This window comes from Gouania willdenowi, chromosome 4, assembly GCF_900634775.1.
Source record: "Gouania willdenowi chromosome 4, fGouWil2.1, whole genome shotgun sequence".
NCBI classification, from domain to species: domain Eukaryota; kingdom Metazoa; phylum Chordata; class Actinopteri; order Blenniiformes; family Gobiesocidae; genus Gouania; species Gouania willdenowi.
Window position 1 is genome coordinate 37,552,627 of NC_041047.1, and position 25,436 is coordinate 37,578,062.

A 25,436-nucleotide genomic window follows, 5' to 3' on the forward strand; every position below is an offset into this window, starting at 1 on the left:
TTGAATAACTTGTCAGGGTGAATTCTGAAACCCTGCTGTTGCTTTTGGAGTTCTGCCAGTTTGCATTTTTTAACAGACATAGACACACACACCTTTATTGCCAGTTAACTTGGTGGCTGGTTGCACAGTACAGCAGTGTGCCGGTCAGTTAGATGGAGATAACCCAACACTGGCCAGGGACCTCGCTCGGGAATCCCACCTTCCTCAGGTCTCTGAACAGATAGTCTGTTTTCATGTATTGTGTTACTGTTCTTTACCCAACCACCACCTTCATTTTCAATTAGTATTTTTTTCTGCTGCAACAACCCATAACAGACACAGAAAAGGAGAAACACAGAGTAACCACAAACTAATAAATAAAACATGATTTAAAAAAACCTGAAAAAGAGCCTCAATAAGGCTGGAACTCACGACCTTCAGAACACCATAACAAACAAACTCTAACGCCACGAAACAACAACACCTTGCTCGGACGCTCCTGTCTTTACCTAAGGACCCCTGCAGCCCTTTAGCTGCCCCCACTGTTGCCTGTGTGCAATGCATTCTCTGCTTACGTAACCGTAATCACCGTCCACGTATTTAAGTTCCGAGGAGTGCAGACTCTGCTGTGCGCGGAGGCTCAAACATGCAGTGGTAAGGAAGGGCCTGCCCGCGAAGGCACTGCTCCTCTCCCAACTTGCCGCTAACTGGGGCCGTGGACATGGTTACCTTGCTGAGGCCTCACCGCTCTCCGACAAGGATGGACCACGACAGTTGGCTCAAGGTGTCGGTGGCGATGTCAGCCACCCACGAGACCCGACCTGACCCGTCTAGGAACATGAACCGCTGTGTAACTACACAGTGAAGCTTGTTGATTACAGCTCCTTTTCTTACACAATAATTTGAAAGTGAAGACAGCAATGATGATGATGAGTAGCTGCACATTTGTCTCAGCAGTCTCACACTCCTGGCATTAATAATTTGTGTTTTTTTTACCCGTCCACCTTTTATCTAAAAACCCAAATAGTTATGAGAGCTGATATTGTAGGTTTTATTAAAGCTGCTTTGACTGTGCACAGCAAAATGTTTAGTTTCTTGTGGGATTTTTGCCTCTCATTTAAGTTTTGTTTGGAAGTCTTTATTTTGACTGAATAAGCTTTTGTGTTAGATCAGATTGAAATAGCTGAACAAGCTAACATTTTAGTTATTTTTATATATATATATATATATATATTGATTTCTTTTAATATTTATTTGATATAAATAAAGATAATAGTGATACATTTGTTTAGTTACTTTAATAAATGGATACAGACACATACTTTGTTTAAATAACCACAAAGTGAAGAAAAGGAAAAAAAATGCATTAAAAAAATAGTGAAAATTGTTAATATCCTAATAAACGTTGATTAATTGAAATGTGGCACCCTGAATCGAATTCGAATCATGAGGTCACTTAGATGGTACACCCCAAAAAGTAAGGCAGTGACAGAGATTTAAAAAAAAAAAAAAACTTTAGCTTTTCTTCACTAATTTTAGCCCTCAAAGAGTTATACATTTCAAAATTTCCTACGCCGGCAGCGCTCACTCGAGGGCCACACCCCCTATGCTGTGAAAAATTCCTGGTGAGAACCCTGCCATAGACATGGAAATAAACGTACCAATAATATCAATAAATCAAATATCATTTCCTCAAAAAAAGATGACAAGGGTTAAAATTGCGATTCAAAGGTCTGTTTTATCTCCACGGTAAACTCTCCTTTTTTGACTTTGTTGAAAAAGTTTTTTGCATTGCATTGTGGGATGTGAATTCTGTCTTGTAAATGTCATACTAACATACGACTCATACTAAGTTTGATGTCAAAATGAGTATGTCGTGTGTTCACATTAGATGGTATGTGAGAAATACCTGGATGTATACTATATTAGGACATTTTTTATGCATTGCGAGTGGATTGTAAAATGGTCCTGGGACCAACTGGAAGCTAAAAATTGAACATCTCCTTTTCAAAACAAAAGCATTTCTTCTTGTCTTCCATTAGTTTTTTTTAGGCTTTTGTAAATGGGGCTCTTGTTTTGAAGTTAACAGGAAGTTTCGTAGTAAATGCGAACAATACGTAATCTTTGAAATTTGTGAGTTTTATGGATCAAATGAGCACATGTTGATATTCTATTATGTCTATATATGAGTTTGTAGTGTGTAGTACGTTAGTGTGACTTTTACAACACAGCGTTTTCACTTCATTTTTACAATCATTTCTTGTGTTTGCCTCCAAAAACTCAGGGTTTTCACTGAAAATTGCGGCAAAACAATGGCTGGGTTTACACGGAAAGATCCGAATCAAGCCAAAATTGAATTTCTCACTGTGTGAGGTGATATCACGGGGAATACTGGGAACAAACTAAACAAAAATGGAGTCGAGCCAGTCACTGCCCTCATCATCTGGTGAAAAAACACAAGAAATCACAGTAAGAGTGAAGTAAAACACTTCTATGCATCCGTCTACAGGACTCTACACCCCACAATGCAATGTGCGAAACTTTTCTGAAAATCTCAATAAGAGAGTGTTAACAGTGGAGGTCAAAACAGACTTTTGAGCTGCAACTCAACACTTTTACAATGCATCTTTATTGATATATGAGGCCTACACTATGAATTTACACTGAGTCTACTAAAAACTATAACAGCTGAAATAACCCCACCGCTAACATATATCAGCAATCTCTCATTCAAAAATGGTATTTTCCCAGACCAAATGAAAATCGCAAAAATCAGACCGATCCACAAGAGTGGAGACAAACGTGATTTCACCAATTATCGACCTATTTCAATATTACCGCAATTATTGAAAATTCCAGAAAAATTGTTCATGAAAAGGCTGGACAAATTCATAGAAGAGAATAATATATTACATGAAGGCCAATATGGGTTCGGAAAAGGACGTTCAACAGCAATGGCTATAACTGATACCACGGAAAATATATGAGATGCGTTAGAAAATAATTTATTAGAAAAGCTTAGAAAAGCATTTGACACAATAAACCATGACATTCTGGAAGAAAAACTTCAAAACTACGGCATTAGGCACCACGCCCTAAACTGGATTAAAAGTTATATGAGAAATAGGAGACAATATGTTGACTTCGAACAAAACATATCAATATGCCAAACCGTACAATGTGGTGTGCCACAGGGTTCGATTTTAGGGCCAAAACTGTTCATTCTATATATAAATGACTTTTTCAAAGTCTCAAATTGCCTCAAACTAACGCTGTTTGCAGACGACACAACCATCCTATGTTCAGGTAAAGACATTAAAACTCTAATAGAAATGACGAATGAGGATCTATCAAAAATCCAAACATGGCTCAATGTACTGTAAATAACTAGCCCTAAACGTCAGCAAAACAAAATTCATCAGTTTTGGAAATAAAAAAAATAAAAGAAAACATTATACTGAAACTAGACACGGACATAATTGAACAAGTAAAAGAATATAGAGCACTAGGAGTGTGGATAGATGAGAAACTGACCTGGAAAAAGCACATAAAAGTAGTTAAAAACAAAGTTGCCAAAAGCAGCTACATCCTATGGAAATTACAACAAATACTACATATCAAATCACTGAAGACAATCTATTCTACCCTTACTGGGTCACATTTAAATTACTGCTCAGAAATCTGGGGAAACACCTACAAAACGTATCTTGAACCTTTATTTAAACTTTAAAAAAGCAATTAGAATTCTATATAAAGCACCCCACAACGCACACACAAACGAACTATTTGAAAAGGCCAAATACCTAAAACTGCAAGAAATAATACACTACAACACACAAATTCTCGCATTTAGGGCTTCACTTAAAACACTCCCATATCAAATACAAAAACGTTTCACATACAAACAAACTGCTTATGAACTAAGACATAGTAATGTGTTTATACAAGAATGGGTTAAATCTAACTTTGGAAAATACAGCACTGTCAATAGAGCTATCACCAACTGGAATAGCCTTGATGCAGAGACTAAACAAGCTGCAAACTTGACTAGATATAAAGAAAAAACTCGGAACAAATTCTTACACGAATACGAGATCAACACATCAACGAGATGGAACTTATCAACTGGTCAATGAACACAATCGACTCAATCTTCACGAACAGAAGATCACAACAACACGAACCAGCGTGTCCAAAAGAGACATTCCCAAGTGGTAAAGAAGATGAACTTTTCTTTTGAACAACGATGGAGAGGAGGAGGAATAAATCCTACATAAAAAAGGACAAAAAAAAAAAGGAAATGAAATTGTGTTCAGAACAACTTAAGACTGTTTGACCAGAGAGACAAGCTTTGATGTAAATTTTCTGTGTTCAAAACAGGGGATGGGACTTGGATAAGCAAACTGCTTCTCTCTTCTCCTTTTTCGGCATGGACAAAACAAAAAAAAAAAAAGAAAAGAATAACAAAACTTCTGTCAATCCAACCATGTCGGAAATAAACTGAATAAATAAATAAAAGAATTATCTGATAAAAAATATATAGTCTCCAGTAAATGTGTTCTACGGCTCTTCCACATGATTTACTTTTGAGTTTAATCTATTTTTTCTAAAGGTATCACTGCTGTTTGCCTGTGTCAGTAGAGGCCCATTCATGTTCTTTTTAGTGCTAAGAGGTTCAATTATATTGTTTCTTAATATTTGGCTGCACTGTTGAATATGATAGGAATGTACAAATAGTGGCAATGCAATAGATTTATTAGCACAGCGGTCGTCAGCCACGAAAATACACTTCACATCGTGACATCGCACTTATTAGCATCAGAAAAAGATATATACAAGAGGAAGATAAAGGAATTAGGAATCATAGATCCATATGAACCACCACAACTTCTTTTAACATTAAATGCATTAAATGTGTGGCATTGTAGTATTAGCGGCAGACATTTTCCATAATACAGTAATGGAGGTTTTAAAAGGCAAAATCCTGGAGTTAACATTCACATAAAAAGGTTTTGACAGTAGGCTACAGTGTGTTAGCTACCGTAATTTCTGGGCTATAAAGCGCACTGTTTTATTGGCCGCATTACAATAATTCAGCAATTTTCTAAGAAAAATCCACACAAATGCCGCAGCCTAACATAGGCCGCACCCTATTGGCTGATGGGGGTGTGCCCTTCAGACAACTTGGCCAGTCAGAACGGGCAGGTAGGCAGGCTTCTGTACTCGTTAGGTTTCACGGAAATGTCCGTGTTTCAACTGATAAGTTTCCTTTACTACATGAAGTCTCCTCCTCATTGCTCCACATCTACATATCAGTCCATTTACAACTTTTTATGGTGACTTTTTACTGGAACCAGTCTGATACACCGCTTCGTCCGCTCTTCTTACCGTGAACTACCGCGGAGCAATCACAGCGAGTCGTACCCTGAGTCAGAATACGATTGTGATCACTTCTGAACAAATCCAACGTGGTGATTTGGTAACTTCATGCTGTTACGCTACTATTACAAACTGGCTGACTTTTACTGTAGAAGGAGCGGAGATCAGAACATCCTGGATACACGCTGTCCGTCCTCCTTACGGAAGCGTCTCCATCAGCCTCAGAGTCCAGAGCACCAATCATACTTAAACAAACCTAACGTGGTGATTTACCGACTTTATGTTGTTTATCCTTCTATTACAAACTGGCATTTCTTCACGCCATAGCTATGACGAGGCAGTGTGCATCATGGCAAAATGAGTGATCAGAATGATTCAGTGCGAGCAAGAACGATTTAATGTTAACAATTTCATTGTTCCACCTGGTCTAATGTGACGGAGCTCATTTTTGTGCAGGCATAAAGTTTATAAAACCGGGAAAAATCCACAATTTAGCCGCATCATTGTTTAAGCCGCAGGGTTCAAAGCGTGAGAAAAAAGTAGCAGCTTATTAGTAGCTGAAATTACGGTAGATGTTTTTACCAGTAGTGACTCTGTAGCTAACTGAGCTGTTCCATGGCTCTCTTTTCTACTCTTTATTCAGTTTCTAGCTAATGTTGGTAGGTTTTTTTCACTGCTTCAAAAAAAACTTGACTGATTAACAATTGATTTTATGTTTAAAGCTTACGTTATGTTGTTTGTTAGTGCACACAAACATTGCGGATTTCTATGGTAACAGTAAATTTATAACATTAAATCCCAAACTCACAGAGAAATCATTCATTAGCCTTCGAGAGGAACACTGACCTGATCCAAAATGAAGACCGCCATACGGTATAAAGATATTCCTTTTGTATAATCACGTATCTGATCGCATTCAACTGCACAACATCGCTCCGGTATGATAAGAATGTTTCGTGACAAGCTGTAGTATCACCGGCGGTTTAGCATTTTCTATTCCGTCAAGATGGCTGCTCCAGATGGCGTGACATCATGCGGGACGTCCCAATTGTAACATTATCATGACCTGATCAGGAACAGTTTGTAGGTATTACTGGCCACACAAAAGGCCTGCATGAATGTAAAGGTTGTTGTACTGTATAATATAGAAGAACAAAAACACACCAGACAAATACAAAAATATACAAAATGACTCCAAACACACACAAAACAACAATAAAAACAAATAAAATATGGAGGAATACACATCACATAAACAAAAATACACTAAATTACAAACACACAAATACACTGATATATAAAAGAGCAAAAACACAAAACAACAATAACAATACACAAAATCATTCAAAGCACAGTGTCTTCCATTCAGTGCCCTGCTTACAATGCAGTGTGTAGCCCCTCCCTCTGCCACTTGTACTAGCAAATTAAATCCAATTGGCTCCCAATCAGGAGCCGGCTCTCATCGTTACCTTCAAAGAGCCAGTTTGTTGCACCGGTTCCTTCATTATGCGCATGTCACTATTTGGCTTGCATCTATTGGGATCTGTAAGTGGATTTACACAATGCTGAATGTAAAATATACGGACTACATCAGTGGCTATAAAAGTGCTAGTGAAGCTGCATTTACTACAGTTATTCTGTGTATTGATGGGTTCAGGTAGTGGCTTAAACATTGATTTACACACGGTTATCTCTGTATCATAGAGAAAAAATAGCTCTAATGAAACAGTATGAAGCCTGGTTTTTTGAATGGAGAAGAATCATCCTTAAATGTTGCAAATATATTGTTGACGACATGGCCACGAGCCTCACAGAATTCCTTTATGTCATCAACTTGTAAAACACTGTGGCTGGTGTTAAACTCAAAGCACTCGCTGATGCATTATAAATGGTTTGGCAGTATTGAAACTTCATTAATGACATGTTTTAGGGGAAACATTAGACATTAAGCCCTTTGGTTGAAATGCTTTCCAAATGACAAGCAGTCAACACACCATTACAAAACACTATTTACCACAGAAACCACAGTAACCACTGCTGAGAGTGAATTACTTTTTTCATTAAAAAAATAATATAAAAACATCCAACTGACTCAAAAAAAATGATATTTGAATTCATTGAATTATTGAGTGCTTGTACTCTTTCAAATCAAGGAGGCTGATATGAAATTCCAGAATTTTGCAAGATGTTTACCACATTTCTTCATCTTCCTTCTCTCCATTCTTCCCGTTTATTCTATGTTACGTATTTACTACCAGTAAAGTCACACAAACAGCTTTTTCATTTAACCAAGGTTGTTTCACGCAGTCAGCAGCACTCAGGACAATGTGCTGTGATGTTTAAGCCAAACAGTGGATAGGACGTACAACTTGGAGGCAATGCACATCCGCTCCAGCTGTGTTTAGGAATCCAACAGATACTGCACTCCATTAATTCCTTTTATTAAGCGTCTGAGCCCACGCCAAGCCAGGGAAAATGTTTGCAGCTGTAACCCTTCGCATGCTGGTTGGTGCTGAGCACTCACGGCCAGATGTTACGCTGGCTGACTTAGAAAGAGAATGAGAAAAAGTACTGAGATTGTTGGATTCCTCTTTGAAATAAACCTTTAAACATAAAAAATAAACAAGTGATACAAAGGTCCACCAGATGTTTCCTTGAAGTGAAAAGTTATCATGTCTCCTCGTATTGTGACATTAAGTCAGCGAGAGAATATTGAAATCATAACTTGGCAAGCGAAGGGTTTGGATTATGATCTACCACATGAACAGGGCAGCATGTTTTGGGCTAAACTCTAAAGCTTTCACTCGAGTCTTGAAAACAATTCTCTTGTTGCTTGTTGGCAGTTAAATCAAAGCAGGATTATCCCTCTATGTTGTTTGAAATATTCATCAAAAGAGACAATACGAGGAGTGGCACAAATCATAAATATCAAGAAATAATAAAAGCTAATTCAAAGCAGATTTTAGGACATGAAATGACGACTGTGGGAGTAAGAGCTCAAGAAAACAGATACTTGGGAGTTGAAGAAATAGAACTAAACATCCATATGAAGGCATGAAACATGCCATGACATAAAGGCAGTTCAGTATTTGGAAATTGGTGAACATTATTTTTGAATAACAGTGAAAGATATGAAAAGGTTAGTTTAGATGGGCTGGGCTGATGCAAAGGAACTTTTTGCATCATTCATGCAAGTTTAGTTCTTGCACAAGTAATAATACTTTTGTTTTTTTTGCTTAACTCATTGACTGCAAGCCATTTTCAGAACAGATATCCCCTCAATGCCAGCCGGTTTAGAGCATTCTGACTGATCTTTTAAGACCCACAGAATATTTTGTACTATGACTATGTATGTATGCTTGTTTCGTTCTTCTGTAATCAGCAGGTTTCACTCAAAACGCCAGTTTTTGACCAAAAAGCTGAGAAAACAGGCTTTTTGTGAGGAAAAAAAACCTAACTAATTTGTCAAGCAGAACAGTGACTTTGAGACTAATGTTTTTTGCTTTAGTGACACCTCAAACATCTGAAAATTGGTTTTGTTCTATAAAACAACAAAAACAACACTGAGACCGGGCTTTTGATGGCAAAATTATTATTATTTTTCTATCTGGGTCAGAGTTGTATGGTACTCTTACAGTGTGTTGGCCTGCCTCCAAGTCTCTACCCCCCTACCACCCACAACTTCCTCCTTCTTCCCCACATGCCGAGCCCGGGTTGTTGATTCTTCTCTCACAATCGCGACACTCTCAATAGTCGACTTAGGTCGACACATGCTCTGCTCAAGTGTGAGCTGCTTGAGCTTCTCCATCTTCTCTTGTTGCGCCTCGTCAACTCTTGACCATTTCTCGGCTAAAATATGCCCATCGTGGCTAATCTCTCATCTAAAGTTTCAGTATGCTGCCGCCTACATGGCACCAGTTGGTCACTACACCACAGTACACGTCTGATATTCATAGTAGAACTCCGCCACAGTGTCTCCTTGCAACCCCCGTTGAAAAATATAATTGACATACACATACGTCAATGGCAGTCAGTGAGTTAATTGTCACCATCATCAACCCTCCCTAGAGAAGGGTAACCAGGTCTTATTAGAAAGACTAACAGAGAAGTGAGAGCAGTGTTACACCTGAGTAAGGGGGGAAATAGAAGGGTAAAGGAGTTTGGGAGGGTAACAAAAAGAAGAATAAGAGCAAAGCCATATTAGGTTGCACCGTAGGTATAATGTGATGCTAACCCCCAATTTCCAATGGATGCGTAACTGCTGCATAACAGCAATGGAGCAGATACATTTCCATTCTAGACAATGTTTCTACCTTATTTGTATCCGTATCTGCTGCGTAACGACTCCCTCATGCCCAAGCCCTCCAACAGATATACAGACATTTCATTTTTGCCGGACGCCGGAGCAACAATGCATAAATTCCTGTCCTGTGGGACAGGAAGTAGTGCACAGATGCAGAATAAAATATTTTGTGCATTTTCAAAATAAAATACTCTGTGTTCAAGGCAGAATATATTTCCATTCATTTTCCAACCTACTTGCTCTTTTCAGGGTGGCATGGGTCTGCTGGTGCCTATCTTCTGCTTTCTTTAGTCGCAGTGGATTGTATTTCCCGCATAAATATTGACCTTATCAATGGTTGGACCACAAAAGATCTACAGGACATAATTGATTTCCTTCTGTTCATCTCTAAGGACACAATGAACTGTTTGTATGGCTTGGTGGTTCTCTTTGTATTCACTACAACTTACTATATCGCACGATTACGTGTGAATTAGCGAGATATCCTGACTCCTTGCCGTGACAGTTACACATCACAGACAGTGGCGTGGTGGATTGCGGACAGCGGAGACGTTATGGAGCAGTTCCGTATCCAGTGGAAATCTGGTGTAAGAGTTCCAGTGTTGTGGCAAAAGTGGTAAGAGTATCACAGGGAGAACATCCCACCGCTCACTATGAATACAGAAGTGAACAGAGAGAGTGTGGGCTTACAGGAGTGACAAAGACATTTCTCAGCTTTGTCACAGTGTGAACTATCCTGAAGTCCCAGACGTGCCTGTGCGTTCACAGCAGATGTGCTCATTGAAGTCACCATTGGAAGCCATTGTGCTCCCACCAACCCACAAGAGTCGGCAGGCAGTCGACCACTGGAGGGCACCAGAAGAGACCTGAGTCTCCCCTCCCCCCAGACCTCTGCCCAGCAGGCCGCACAGAAACTTTGGCACAGCTGAGCAGGCCCGTAGCACCCCTACCCGCCACCAGAGGTGTAGTACTGATATATACTACTCAAATAGAAGTACTATTACTTGATTAAAATTGTATTCAAGTACAAGTAAGTCATACATAAATACTCAAGTACAAGTAAAAAAGTAGCTCAAAGTAAAAGGTACTTGTTACCTTCACCCCCCACATTTATTTTTGGTAATACATCTAGCTCCAGTTCCCTTGCATACAGTAAACATCTCATGTAGAAATTTAAAAAGGAGGAGGTTAAATATTGCACAATTGGAACTTAATTTATTTTCCACAAATGCATCTGTAAAAAAATAAATAAATATATAAAATAAAACCAATGAGCGAACAGTGGCTTAGTGGTTAGCACATCTGCCTCACAGCAAGAAGGTCCTGGGTTCAAGCCCTGGTGGACACTCGGGTCTTTGCATGTTTTCCCTGTGCTGCGTGGGTTTCTTCTGGGTACTCCGGCTTCTCTTCACAATCCAAAAAAAACAACATGATTGTTAGGTTGATTAGAGTCTAACTTGTGAGTGTGAGTGGTTGTTTGTCTGTCTGTGTGTTGCCCTGTGAAGGACAGGTGCCCTGTTCAGGGTTACCCCCGCCTAGCACCCAGTGTGAGCAGAGTTAGGCACCGGCAGACCCCCGCAACGAGCAGGTCTAAATTATGAATGAATGGATTGAACACCAATTCATTAAATTCATAATAAATAAAAAAAAATTCTCAGGCTCCAAGTATAGATGCATTTATGAACTCTAAAAGTGTTCCAGGCCAAATGTGCCATGTGGGTAACATGTATAATAGATAGAAACCCCAAACTGAACCATAGAAAGTGGCTGGGCTTTGATCAGAAATGGCATTAAGTATTTACTTAGTAACGGTTGGGTGTAGAAATGTAACAAATTACTTATTTTAAAATTTATTGAAGTACAAGTAAAATTACTGATTTAGAAATATACTCAAAAAAGTACAAGTACCCATAAAAGCACCTCAATTATAGTAGCTTGAGTACTTGTAATTAGTGATGTAACGATTAATCGTAAGGCAGTTAAAAATCGATTCATAGGTATCACGGTTGATATCGATTTTCTGAAAATTGAATCGCAGTACTTTTTTTAACCAGCAGAGGGCGCTATCCACAAGTGTAGGCGGCGGGCGGAGTCTGCTAATACTTTCTTTCTGACCGCCTTCTACTCTTAAATATGTTAATAAATGATTCCTTACCCCTTTAGCACAGAAAGAATATCTGCAATATTACTTGAATATCTGTAAAAGTCACGTTTTTCTATTAGCTCTGTCTGCTAGCATAGCTTCTCTTCTTCACTGCAAGATAGCTGCATGCCAACCGACCACTGTGTTACCTGTGTTTTTTTTTTATTTTTTTTTTAAGTCCAATTGTTACGGCACAAAATACATTTTCAGTTGCACTTTTAAAAAGAAAAAGAACTATTATGCAGTTTTGCATTGTTTACTATAGAACCAGAATTTAAATTAATAGGCTTCATTTTCATTTGTATTATTCCTTTATTTATTTCATTCAATATTTATTTTTAGTTAAATTGCATTGTTTTGAATAGTTTATCAAGGAATTTTTTTGACAATGAAAAATAAAAGGAAAATAGTACAGTATTTTCTAGTTTTTTTCCCAAAAAAAAATTTGTCTACAGTCCCATTTTGAAAAATAAATCGTGAGAGAATCGTATCGTGAACCCAGTATCGTGAATCGAATCGTATCGGGAGTTGAGTGAATCGTTACATCCCTACTTGTAATCCATTACTTTCATCTCTGCCCCTGACCCCACCGCCACGGCCACCCTCCAAGTCCCCAGGGGAGGGCCATAGTGAGTGTTTCAGTGAGCGCACATTACTTTTTTTTTTTTTAACTTCCATTTCACAAACTTACATGAACATAAGTTTTTCAAACAGAAAGAAAAAGCCTAGATGTTGGAGGACAGAGAATTAAAGCCAAGGTGGGGGCCTTCATTCTGAACCGTAAGGCCCCCCTCTCGGGAGCCCTCCTGCATGGAGCATGGCTAATCCAGCACAGCCCCTGGCCTCCTGCTTTACAGCTGACTGAGAAACTGAAAAAGCCTCATCTCTTGTGTGTGGAGAACGGGCAACACAAAGGAACAACTCTCCACACCAGTGCAGGGCGGGGACCTGAAACAGTTGCCATAGATACCTGGTCACTGAGTGCATGGCTTCTTCTAGGAAACAGTATGCTTGCTGTTGTAGAAATGGCCATGCAAGAAAAGTAAATATATGTTATTTTTAATTCATGTTTGATTCCACATTTAAAGCTGCAGTATGTAGAATTGTGCGACTTGTTTGGAATCAACCAAGGTACCCCCTCCCCTCCCTGTTTCACCTACTTTCTAGTGAATGCTCTTACTGTGCAGCTCTTAGCGACTTTTTTTTCAATAGAGACCAGTGACAATGTAGGGACTTTATCTTGTTATTATTGAGTTACTGTCCTAAGCAGCGGCTGCTGCCATGAGCCCCTCCGCATCTCAAAGCACTGACAGGCGGCCGGTGCTCCCAGCTGCTGGACAGAGCAGAACCACACCACTCCACATCCAGAATGCAAATGAATTGTGCATGTTATCTCCACCTTGGATATGCTTCTCTTAGGTTTACTTGCAATTTATCCGCATGGACGTCCGTGGAGTCCGTTCTTCCCAAATATGTCTGTGCCTTTAGACTGTTGCTTCTCTACGATGGGGGCGTTTCCTGCTAGAATATCTGCCCTTGTACTATACTACAGATAGGGATGTGAACACATGAACACTTTGAATTACAAAATAATCAAATGGTAGCATGGATTTTAGACCAAATGAAGTAAAATGAAACGTACATAATGCAGCTTTAAATAAGATATAATTATTTTATTTTTCGTATTAACAGTAATCTGTGCTGTAACTTCTATTTTGTGCACATTATCATCAAAATTTCCTGCATTTTCCTTCCAATTTCAGAAATCACCTCCAATATAAAACGCTGCTTTCACAAAAGCAATATTAACTATCTTGTTAAAAGGGCTAGGCGTGTTTCTAGGGGTGGGACCATACACTGAGCTCATGATGCGATATAATACTTCATTCATATGATCAAATTAACATTTGTTTGGCTTGCTTTGAATTCAGTATAAGCTTTTCAAGATAAAACTGAAAAATAAATAAGATTTTTTGAATATACGGATACTTAAATTGCCCCAGGCACACTGGCAATACATGGCATTCCAAAACTAGAACCACACAGCTAATATATAATCATCATCATTACCATGATGACATCCACTCTGTCTACACCATAGACCAGTGTTTCTTAACTTTATTGGAGGTACTGAACCCTCCAAGCTTCATGACTACATTCACCAAACCCTTCATGAATGGAAAAACCTTGGCTGAAAGATGAACAAAAAAATTGTAAAATTTAATGTAACACATGTATTACTGTGTGTGTCTTGACCCCTGGGCAACCCCTGAGACTGACTCATTGAATCCCTGGAGTTTGATCGAGCCTAGGTTAAGAATCACTGCTGGCTGTGTTGTAAATGTCACACTAACGTACTACTCACACTAGGTTTGACACCAAAATGAGTATGTAGTGCATTTACATTAGACACTGTAGTATGAAAATATTGAGTATGTGACAAATACCCGGATGTATACTATATGGAGACATTTTTTAAGTATGCACGGTGGGCACACTAGTCATTCTCAACCGTCCCATGATGCATTGCGAGCGGAATGTAAAATGAACTTGGGACCAATTTCAAGCTAAAAATCAAACATCCTCTTTTCAAATTAAAAGCATCTCTTCATGTCTTCCAATAGTTTTTTTTAACGCTTTTCTAAATAGGGCTCTTGTTTTGAAGTTAACAGGAAGTTTTGTCAGTAGCACAATGGAGGGTCTGTGAAATGTGTGAATGAAATGTGTCTACGTGAGTTTTATGGATCAAATGAGAACATGTTGATATTGGTCACTTTCTCACTTCAAATGTTTTCAGAACTTTTAAAGATGAAGAATCAACAGAGATATTTAGTGCAATTCAGGTTTTGTCCATGTAGGTTCCAAATCATCACACTGTTAAAATAATCGCCTGGGACATTTTTTTTTTTTTTTTTTTGCCTAAATCATCTCCTCATGACACCCGCCACCGATGGTAAAATCGCCTACATCCTCAGTTGATCAGATCATGTGATTTTACCCCTTTATGATAATGGCCTATGTCAAATGTGTTGCACTTTTGGAATGAGTTTGATGATTATTTTAAAGGGGACATATCATGCTAAATCCACTTTTTTAGCCCTCAAATGCATTTTGTTGTATATTTCGAGTGTTTACAAGTACAGAAAAGTTCAAATTAGTCTCTTCAGGTGCTCCATTGATATCTTTATATTCTGTTTTGGTCATATTTTTCAATCTGTTTCGATTTTTCGATTCTCTATTACGTTTTTTGAACAATTATGTCACAGTATTTGCAGCGGAACTGCCAAATTAGGACATCGACTCCAGCCCCAACACATCGAGCAATCCGCCATTTTTATTTCTCGCTTTTATTTTGTAGTCCAAGCTCAAGGATGCCGAAGTTACGAGAGGATAAGTCAAAATGTTTGGTTGTTGGATGTAGTAACCCACACGCTTCATTACACCGTCTCCCAGCATCAGAACCTTTTCAAAGTGCCTGGTTTAGTTTTATTTTTCACGGAACTGTACCCACATCTGTGGGTATGGTCATTTTTGTGTGCGCGAAGCACTTCAAGGATGACTGCTTCAGCAACCTCCACCAGTATAAAGAAGGATTTACAGAAAGACTTTGTCTGATTGAGGGTTCATTTCTTTCTATCTTTGGAGACGATGAACAGAGCACTTCGGTAAGCTGTAAATAACGCTAAAAAGTGTGATGATAAGACGTAACTGTCATTGTTTTGTTAGCATTAGTAGTTGCATCGTCTTCATATGTTAGCGCTGTGTGCTCGTTTTAGATCCTTGATGATATGGTCTACATGATTTAATTTAAGTCTAAAGTTTTGATTAGTCATTTCATTTTGCCGTTTTTGTCTCCGAAAAGACTGTATTAAAATGCATTTCGTGACGTTAGCTTGGCGCTAGCGCTAGCTCCGCGCTGGAGTTGAACCGAGTGTCACCTCTGCAACCTGGAGAGGGATCGGGGTATGAAGTGTCTCATTTGCATTTAAAGAGACCGCACCAAAACGAGTTGCTCTCAGAAGCACATCAGAAAAGGGGTAGCAAAGGGGTGGAGCTATAATAATGAGGAATTCAGACCCAAGCATTGCAGTTCTGCTTTATATAGACCACAACTGTATGATTTATATGTAAAAAGGAAGGATTTAAAAGCATGATATGTCTCCTTTAACATGGTGACGATATGCATCTTGGGAAACTTGGAAGTATACTTCAGTGGGAATGCTCATCACCCTAATCATACTTACAGTATATACTTTAGTAGATAGTATATAATCATTGAGTTTGTAGCAAATATTACGTTAATGTGACATTTCCAACACAGCCATAGACTATTTATGGTCCACACACATTCCCTTTGGTGACCTGTTGGGGCAGAAACATGCTTCAGCTGCATCTGGTCTACTAGAAGAAGAAGAAGAACATTGAAGAGTGAAGCAAGGGAGTCCAGCAGATTCATTATTATATATTTATCTTATTTATTGTTTTTTGTGAAGTTTTTCACAAGGTATTTTTAATTAACATATTTGTATGTATCATATATTTCATGATGATGTCCAGGGACTACAAACAGAAATAATCCCTTCAGTGAATTGGTATATGAGCAGATATGTTTTAACGTACTTACTAATTTGTAAAATAATAACCAACTATATAATTGAAGTTTACAAGTAAAAGCTTAAAAAACAAGTTTGGCTGTTCGTAGCTTACAGTGTAACTGAGAAATTGTTTTGGGCTACGGTCAATCTTGCTTTTAATGGGGAACTGTTTAACATCTATTTGAGTTGTTCTCATATACTTAAAAGTATGTTGTTGTCTTTGGTTTAAGTAGTTTTTGCTAATGTTGCAACAAATTGCATAAAAAGATGACATTATCACTTCAGTAAGCGTTTACAGCTGTTCCTGTGAGTTTCTTCATATTCACAGCTTTTGCACTTGTTTTTCCAAACCTTTCACCTTAACAACGAGCAGCATATGAAGCACTTACAGAGCTGTGTGCAACATGGTTGTAAGTGTAGTTCATACTATAAATTTGTAAAAGGGCATTTGAAAACGTGTTAATATCGGTGACGAAGTGGTTGGGACCGATGCTGAACAGAGCGACTATTGTTTTGGCTCTCTAGGAGAGATTAAGAACCCAGAGAAGAGATGAGGTTCAGGGGGCGGAGGGGGTGAGTTACAGGGTTGAGTTGTAGGGCTTGGATACTGCTTGGAGTATGTTGTGGGGAGGGGGATTTGCTTTAACTCTCTTCCTCTTGTTAAACGAGAAGTCGACAAGGGCAGCTGGAGGCACGCAGTGTGCTTCAGCGCTCCAGGGCCATTTGGTTTGTATTAGTGAGGACAGGGTGTCTGGCACCAGCAGAGAGGGTGGGTCGTACGGGGGGGGGCTTAGGATGCATGAGGGTGGGAGGTTACAGGGCATTTGGATTTCAGATATAGATGGAATATGAACTTCCACTTTGACAAAAATCAGCTCATGTTTTTTCTCTGTTCAACAGATACACACGCACACCACTAAGTTTTTAGTGTACTCAGATGTGTGCTAGCACTGCTAGCATGACCTTTATAGTAGCAACATTCACATTATTTCTAAACCTGTCATTGTATAGCAGACATGGGCAACTGGTGGCCCAGGGACCACATTTAGCCCTTGACCTAATTTTGTGCGGCCCCCAAAGTAAACACACAGTGACTCAAGAGATGTGAAAAAAAATATACAAAACAACAATGAGAAAATTGACAGAAGAATATTCTTTGTAATACTTTTTACTGTTGTTTTGTATTTTTTCTCTCATTTTGTTGTTTTGTGTGCTTCTCTGTCGTTTTTGTATAGTTTTGTCCTACTTTAATGTATTGCTGTTGTTTTGGGTGTTTAGTGTTTGTTAGAGATATTTTGGGCATTGTTGTTGTTGTTTTGCATAGTTTGCTGTCATTCTGTATAGTTTTGTATGTTTTGGAGTTATTTTTGTAGTTGTTTTGTATATTTTTTATTAATTAATTTTGGCCCTGTACTACAAAGCTGGATTTGGGTAGGTAACGTTAACAAAGAGATACCCCGGATATACTTATACAGCTTCATAGTACAAGCCTCTTGTGTGTTTTTTGTTGGTTTTTTTTTTCGTATTATTTTGTGTTTCTTGGAGTCATTTTGAGTTTTTTTTTTTTTTTTTTGTCATTTTCTGGGTTTTTGGAATAATCTTGCTCATTAATTTTGGGAGCTGCACAAAATTAGATCGAGGGCCGCACGTGACCCCCGTGCAGACAGTTGCCTATTTCTGCTGTACACAGTTGTGTTGGTCAACTTGAGCTTATCAGTGTTAAAAAGACAATGTAAACTTGGATTAATTCAAATCTACCACAGGGTAACAAAACAGTTGAGATCCTAGTGTGTCTGTTCTGTCGTGTTGCTTTCATGGTGGATAACTTCTTTCTGTTAGCTTGTAGGCTATTTATTTCATGCTAATGACTTCTAACTGTTGCAGGAAAACACAAGCACCTGAAACTGAACCTGTATTGAAATGCACGACTTTAATCAGCTGGTTCCTTTTTTTAGTTGGATCAGCTGCTGATGATACCGTCTGCTGGGGACTCAGACCTGGACAATGGAACAGTGACTCAGCAGAATAAAGATACGGTGTACAGACATAAACTGCAGGCTTATCAGGAAGCACAACAAAGACAAGCCCAACTTGTTCAGAGACTGCAGACCAAGGTGGGTGGAAAGGTGTCACATGTTCAAAACGCCTTCTATCGACTGTCCACTGTGATTATTATATGTTCCTTTCACAGGTTCTTCAGTATAAGAGAAGATGTGGGGAACTTGAAGAGCAAGTACTCGAGAAGACGTCAGACTCTGAAAAGATGAGATTATTGGTGCGTCAAACACCAGCATCCAAACACAGAATGATCTACGAGGAATCAGAGCCTTTATTTTATCAAACATTTATTTAACCAGGAAAATCCCATTAAGAGTGTCCTGATATTTTTTACTACAATTACTACTTCAATTATCCATATGATTATGGTGACCGGTATTACAATTAAATTATTATTTTTCCCCTGAAAGCCAATTCAATCTATGTTCTCAATTACTACAGTTGAAATTCAATTACTCACAATTACTGAGCCATTAATAAATAACCCCATAAAACATAACCTTAGCCTTGTGTTAGCTTTCTGTTACCATCTCTAATGATAAAGCAACTGTAAAATACACTAAAAACAATATTATCTATCATCTGATTTGTTTTTTGTCAGATTTCCTAATCAATCATAATATTGGTATTAATATTTTTGGTGTGGGCGCCTGAGCCTTTTTCTGTCAGTTTACCCCTCGATTTCAATCTTTATTTTGTTTTTGTATAATTATCCACAAGTGAGAAAACTTGATATGAAGCATATTTTAATAATCACGTGTGTGTAACTGTAACACGTTCCTCCAGCTTTGAGTTTGTATTTATTTGTTATTGACAGGCTTTATAGAATTTCCATGACAATTACAATTACAAAGTCAATTATCTGAACTCAAATTACAACTCAATTATGATTACAACACCAGCAGATTACGGCGTAATTGTAATTAATTATCAATTACCCAATTACAATTATATTTCACCCCAACCCTGAAACCACAATAGTTAAAATGCTGCTGGAGACGAAATTATGTGGCCAGACCATACCAGCCTGTCATTGGCCGATCTGGTTTGATCTCTGAAGCTAAGCAGGTCTGGATGGAGACCACTGAGAATTCCAGGTTCCACAGTGGAGGACAGTCACCCCAGTGGTATCTGTCATTGTGTCCTTGGGCAAGGCACTTCACGCACATTGCCTAGTATGAATGTAGTGTATGAGTGAGTGTTCGTGGTGGTGGGAGGGGCCGATGGTGCACTGTGGCAGCCTCGCTTACATCAGTCTGCCCCAGGACAGCTGTGGCTACAATAGTAGCTTACCACCACTAAGTGTAGAGTGAAAGAATAATCCCTTAATTCTGTAAAGCGACTTTGAGTGTCCAAAAAAGCACAATATAAAATGGATGTATTATTGTTATAATTATTATTTTTGTCAGATGACGACATAGTGTAGTCCTCACAGATCAATAAATTCAAGATCATTTGCTTGAAAAAAAAAAAAGATGCATTGCATTGTGGGATGTGGAGTCCCGTAGACGCATGCATTACTGTGATTTGAAACCAAGTGGAATAGCTGTTAATGAAATTCTCTGGATCAATAAACTGATACTGGATAAGTTTAAAAAATAATATGAAATCCGTCTCTCACTCTCATCATTGCCAACATTTAAAAAAAAGTCATATCTTGGTTTGTATTTGATCGATCTTTATGAGATGTGACTCAGTTATGTCGTATCAGTTCCTCAATTACCCAACTGAGTTTCATCTGGATTGAATCCGGATTGTGCAATTCATTGTGATTTTTTGGAAAAATTGGGGTGTTCACACATTTGGACTGACTGAAAAGTTAATAAATGGGATAGAATGTTCTTCCCAGCTTTTAAAAGTTTGGCCTAAAGTCTTTGAAATGTACTTATTAGAAGAACAAAACACATTATTATGCACCATGTTTATTTAATTGCCTTTTTTTAAAAATGAGGACTACTTTACAGTTTTAGAGCCTTTGTTCCTCCATCTTCAAATCACGTGATTGATGATGTCACACGGCCCCACTGCCTGCAAACATCACATTGTTTTCTATTGGAGTGAAACATTCAACCTCATTTTTAGATCATTTAACAGCTTTCAGTCAAAATGACAACTTGTGCTGCTTTTGGTTGCTCTAAATGTTCAGGAAAAGTTAAAGATGCCAATGTAAACCTCTTTTGTTTTAGGTTATAAAACTTTAAAGTAGTCCCATTTTTAAAAGGCAATTAAATGAATATGGTGCATAATAATGTGTTTTGTTAGACATAGATCTACTAATAAATACATACAAGATTTTAGGCCAAACTTGCAAAGAGATTTGGCTACTGGTGAAGGTTTGTGCTCTCACTGATCTTTGCTACTGATCCCTTGCACAGCTTTTGGATTTGATTTTCAATAATGAATTTGGTTCAAAATGACTTTAATAAGTTATTTGTTATGCTTTGTGTGCGTGTGTGCGTGCGTGCGTGTGTGTGTGTGTGTGTGCGCGTGTGGCCGTTGAGCAGCTGCATGGACATCTGGACTCATCTGAACGTCAGCAGCAAACGGAGCAGGACCTTAACACACTTATCCAAGATAAGTGTGTTCAGCTGGAGGAGGAGCGGAGGAGGTGACTGTTAAATACACGTTAGCCCAGGTGCTGAAGAAACTATTCCACAAGGTTTACCCCATGTTCAAACCTCAAACACAATGAAGTGGAAAGATATCTTTATTATCTGCAATCACTTGGATTTCTGATCTTTTCTTTTTAGCTCTAGCTGCAGGAAAATGCTGGAATCTCCTTATTTATTCATTAAGTCACTCATATTATCCAAGAAAATTCAGTTGTTATACTCTCCAAGTTTTTTGTTTTTATCATACTTTTTAATGAAGTGAAGTGGTAGAGCAGAGATTCTCAACCTTGTGGACACGACCCCATTTGAGCAAAACATTTTTTAACCTAATTTTTTACCATTTTTCTGCAACTGCACCAAACTCGCCATATTTTAACCTATTTTCATCACTTTTTCTTACCATATTTCTGCTCCTTTTAATGCATTTTTGCTACATTACTCCCATTTTTGCTACTCCATCAAATTTCAATGCCTTTTCTGCACATTTTATTCACTTTCAAGACATTTCCGGCACCTAATGTCACATATGTTGACCCATTATTGTCACTTTTAACATCTTTTCACCATATTTCATCCTTATTTTTGCCAATTTACTCACATTCGCGATTTGTTACGTGCATTATTTGCCCCTCCCTGCAAATTTTAAACCAATATTGACTTTATGAACCCTTTTCACTTTCAACCAATTTCTATGGTTTTCAAAATCCTATTTCACCACCTTTTCTGCCATTTTTGGTCACTTTTAACCCATTTTATTTCTGATTAAAACAAGGATATGCATTTTTAAGATGACAATAATAATAATAATAAATGTTCCTGGATAACAGTGGATATTATTCAGATGAATAAATAAATGTGGTTATCACAGATTCATAGAACAATGGACCATCATTTTACTGACTTTATGGATGGACCCCAAAAATGTCTCCCCTTTATTCCCCCTTATAGATGGTCCTGTCTCCACATGACTGTTCTTCAATGTTCATGTCTGTGTTCAACCACCTTCAGCTACAGTGGGGGTCCCCGCTCTCTGGAACCTTTATTTTGGGGGTCGCGGACTGAAAAGATTGAGAACCTCTGTGTTAGAGAACCTTTGAGCGTCAGGGCAGATTTAATAGAAACATCAGATTTTTCCAGGATTAATTATTTTAATGCCTGAAGTAGTATTTACAGAGTTATTAACTGAATAATACATCTGTAAGTTAGTCCATAGTCATCCTAAACATGTTGACATCAGTGAAAGCTTTCCATGTGTCTTTGTTTTTTATCTAAAAATGATGTATTTTCATTCATGCAAGCCTGGGCGGGAACAGATAACAAAACAGTGGGGCAGGATTTACTGTTATAGGCTGTGTGTTATCAAATCCATGAATCAAATATCATAAATTACATTTCATAAAGCTGTCTTGTTTGTTCATTTTCTTTAGTTTCCAGGGAGGATTTGATATTTTGTTATAGGAACACTTCATTCTTTCAGGTGTGCCAACCTCAGCCAGTTGAACTCTGTGTTGCGGGAACAACTGGACCAGGCAGGTACAGTCAACAAAGGGCTCTCTGAGAGCCTATGGAGGGCCCGGGAAGAAGTGGAATTTAGCAAGAGAGAGCAAGAGGTGAGAAAAGCCACAAGGGAAGCGTTATGGTAAAAAATACTAATGTGTATCCTAAAATTAGACAATGACTCTCCTTCAGGGTTCACATCGGGTAGGAATTCCATTCATAGCCACTTTTGCCAACTCATTCTTTTTCTTCACTGCTATGATTTTTGGGTTGTTGTGTGCTGTGAAAACATTCCAACTGCTGAGGGGGAGGAAATGTTAGTGCAAACAATCTGGTTTGCTGCAAATGCTCCACATCTGTTGATTCAGGGAAATCCAATTATTTGTGTGAGTGCCAGTGTGAAACCAGTGTTGTATCTGTTTGGGATCACAACAAAGCAGATCTCTATGACCCCGTGTGTTTTAATGTATCCACAGACGTGCGCGTCTAGGTGGAGTCGTGAGCAGACTCGTGTCAGAGAGCTGTGGCGCCAGGCCGCCTCCCTGCGGACCACCTTCACTCAGCTCAGGACTTTCACTGACAGGTGAGTGTGTGGCACGCAGCCAGGATCGCAGCACAGCCCCTCGTGTCTCATGTGTCTCACGTTCGTGACAGCAAAACTACAATCGGTTTTGTCAGCCTGAGATCAAAGTGGAGCAAATGAAAAAGCTCATGAGTCCGCCTGCTTATTGTCTCCTTACTGGGAGGGACCCTCGACTTGAGTCAAAAGTGAGATCAAAGCCTGCACGCCAAGTCCGCTCTGTTACATTGTTACATGTAGCTTACAGCAACGTTTATATGTGTGACAGACCTAAAGTAAAGTCATTACCTGTGCTGCTTTAAATTGAACAAACATGGATTAAAATAAACATTATGCCACAGGGCCTGTTGATTATGGAGCCTCCAAACATTCTGATATTTGCTGTAGATCAGTGGTTTCCAAGCTTTTCACAGTCACATACCCCATCAGACATTTAACCTGATGCAATTTAACGGGTTAACGCATGTGATTAATCTAATTTAACCTAAATTACATTAGCATTCTCTATATTTGAACGCAGATTAATCGCATTGTTTGTATGTAAGACGATAGCCCGGAATCCATCCTAATCTCCTTGTAGTCTGGACGCGTTCGTTTGAGTTCTGGTGGCTGAGCTGGGCGGGAAAAACACGCGCAGAGTAACCAATCAAACGATGAGCGGACCTGATGACAATAGCGCAACAAGCGTAGTTCTTTCTTCATAAACGGAGCCAGCAGATGTGTAATAAGGTACAGACTTACGGTTTTAACGGCTCTTCTTGTTGTGGTTTCAACAATATATCCAGGTGTTTTAAAACGGAGCAGAGCGCAGATACAAAGGTTTTGTCCATGTCGGCCGCCATGTTTGTTTTGATACTGCTTTGCGCAGGGGATATGACGTTTTTTCCTGTTCGATATTTGGTCTCTTTCAGTCTTTCTCGTCTCTCTGCTGCGTGTCTGACAATTTTTCAAAACGAAGCGGCATTTTTAATGATTTTGCCTCGGGTGAGTAGAATTACCGTAATTGCATGTTATTGCAACTCCTAGCTTTCAGAAACTGACAGAATTTTTTTTTTAGATAGAGTAAATATTAGTGGAGTTACCGTCTTTGAAATTAACTTCTTCTCCGTGATACATTCAGGGTCCCTGGGAAACCCAAATATTTTCATCTATTTATAGAAGCCACTTCAACCTACTGTGAAGTGTTTTTTTTAGAGTGTGATTTATTCATGGAGCAGACTGTCAAATAACCCAAAAAAGTATGTTTGACATGCATCTCTATCATTCTAGCTTTTTCCACCATTTGGGAACATTTCTACTGTATGTAATGCAGTGACAGATTTTCTGTTACATGTCATTCATTTCCATAGGACTCTCTCTGAAATGCGTGGAGAATGTATCGCAGCCGGACATAAGCTAAGCTCTGCGTGCCTAAACCTGGAGACTAGACTAACACAGGAGAGCACATGTAGTGGTGTGGAGATTCCAGCTCTGGAAAGACAGCTGAAGGACAAGCTGAAAGATACCATGAAGCTTCAAGCTCGCTGGGACGCAGAGAAAATTGAACTCAACACCAGGTAATCATCATAGCTGAGAGTCCCTGTAAACACATTGGTCCTCATTTATCAATCGTTCCTACGGTCAGATCTGAGCGGAGAACGTCAAAATCAGATCTTACGTCATGTCTGAGCTCATGTACGCAAATCTGAGTGAGTGGATTTGTGGTTCAGCACAGCAAAATTATTAATAAAGTATTAAACTAACCTCAGCTATCATTTAAGCATAAGCAGACACACATTCAGGACGGATGAAAATGAATTATTAAAAGGAATTAAACAAAATAAATTGATGCCCACGTAATTACTGATACCACTTTTTTGGTTTTCCTTCCACGGAATGCTTGATAAACCCTCTGGTAAAGTGTTGACTGAACGATGGGTGCACACACACACACACACACACACACACACGGCAGTGCAGCGCTGCTTCTGTTCTGTGTCGGACTGGGGGAACGCTGCTGTGCACCCCAGAGAAAGTGTGTGACATTATTTTTTAGCCTGATCAGTTTTTCTACAACATTGCATTGGTGAATGTGTCAGCACAGCCTGTGGAGTAAAGCTCAGGGACTGTGTTCATCACACTGAGAGCTATATGGAGGAAAAAGACTGTAAACTTTTACAATTGTGCTGCAGTATTTAATCAGTAATGTGATGAATTCTAGGTGAAAGTGGCTTAAGGCATAATAAACACAGAAAGGGCAACATATAGTCATTTTTAAGGGGTTTTTTTTTTTTTTTTACTATGATATTTA

The 25,436-nt window shown here is 38.7% G+C and overlaps 1 protein-coding gene across 1 annotated transcript in view; it reads left to right on the forward strand.

Annotated features, from left to right (window-relative positions):
- crocc2 (ciliary rootlet coiled-coil, rootletin family member 2) overlaps nt 1–25,436 on the forward strand; it is a 90,982-nt gene that overhangs the window by 15,106 nt on the left and 50,440 nt on the right. The window contains exons 5-10 of the mRNA XM_028444750.1: nt 18,355–18,513; nt 18,591–18,674; nt 20,962–21,065; nt 22,547–22,679; nt 23,043–23,149; nt 24,496–24,702. Of these exons, the coding sequence (XP_028300551.1) occupies nt 18,355–18,513; nt 18,591–18,674; nt 20,962–21,065; nt 22,547–22,679; nt 23,043–23,149; nt 24,496–24,702 (794 nt within the window). The remainder of the gene's footprint in view (nt 1–18,354; nt 18,514–18,590; nt 18,675–20,961; nt 21,066–22,546; nt 22,680–23,042; nt 23,150–24,495; nt 24,703–25,436) is intronic.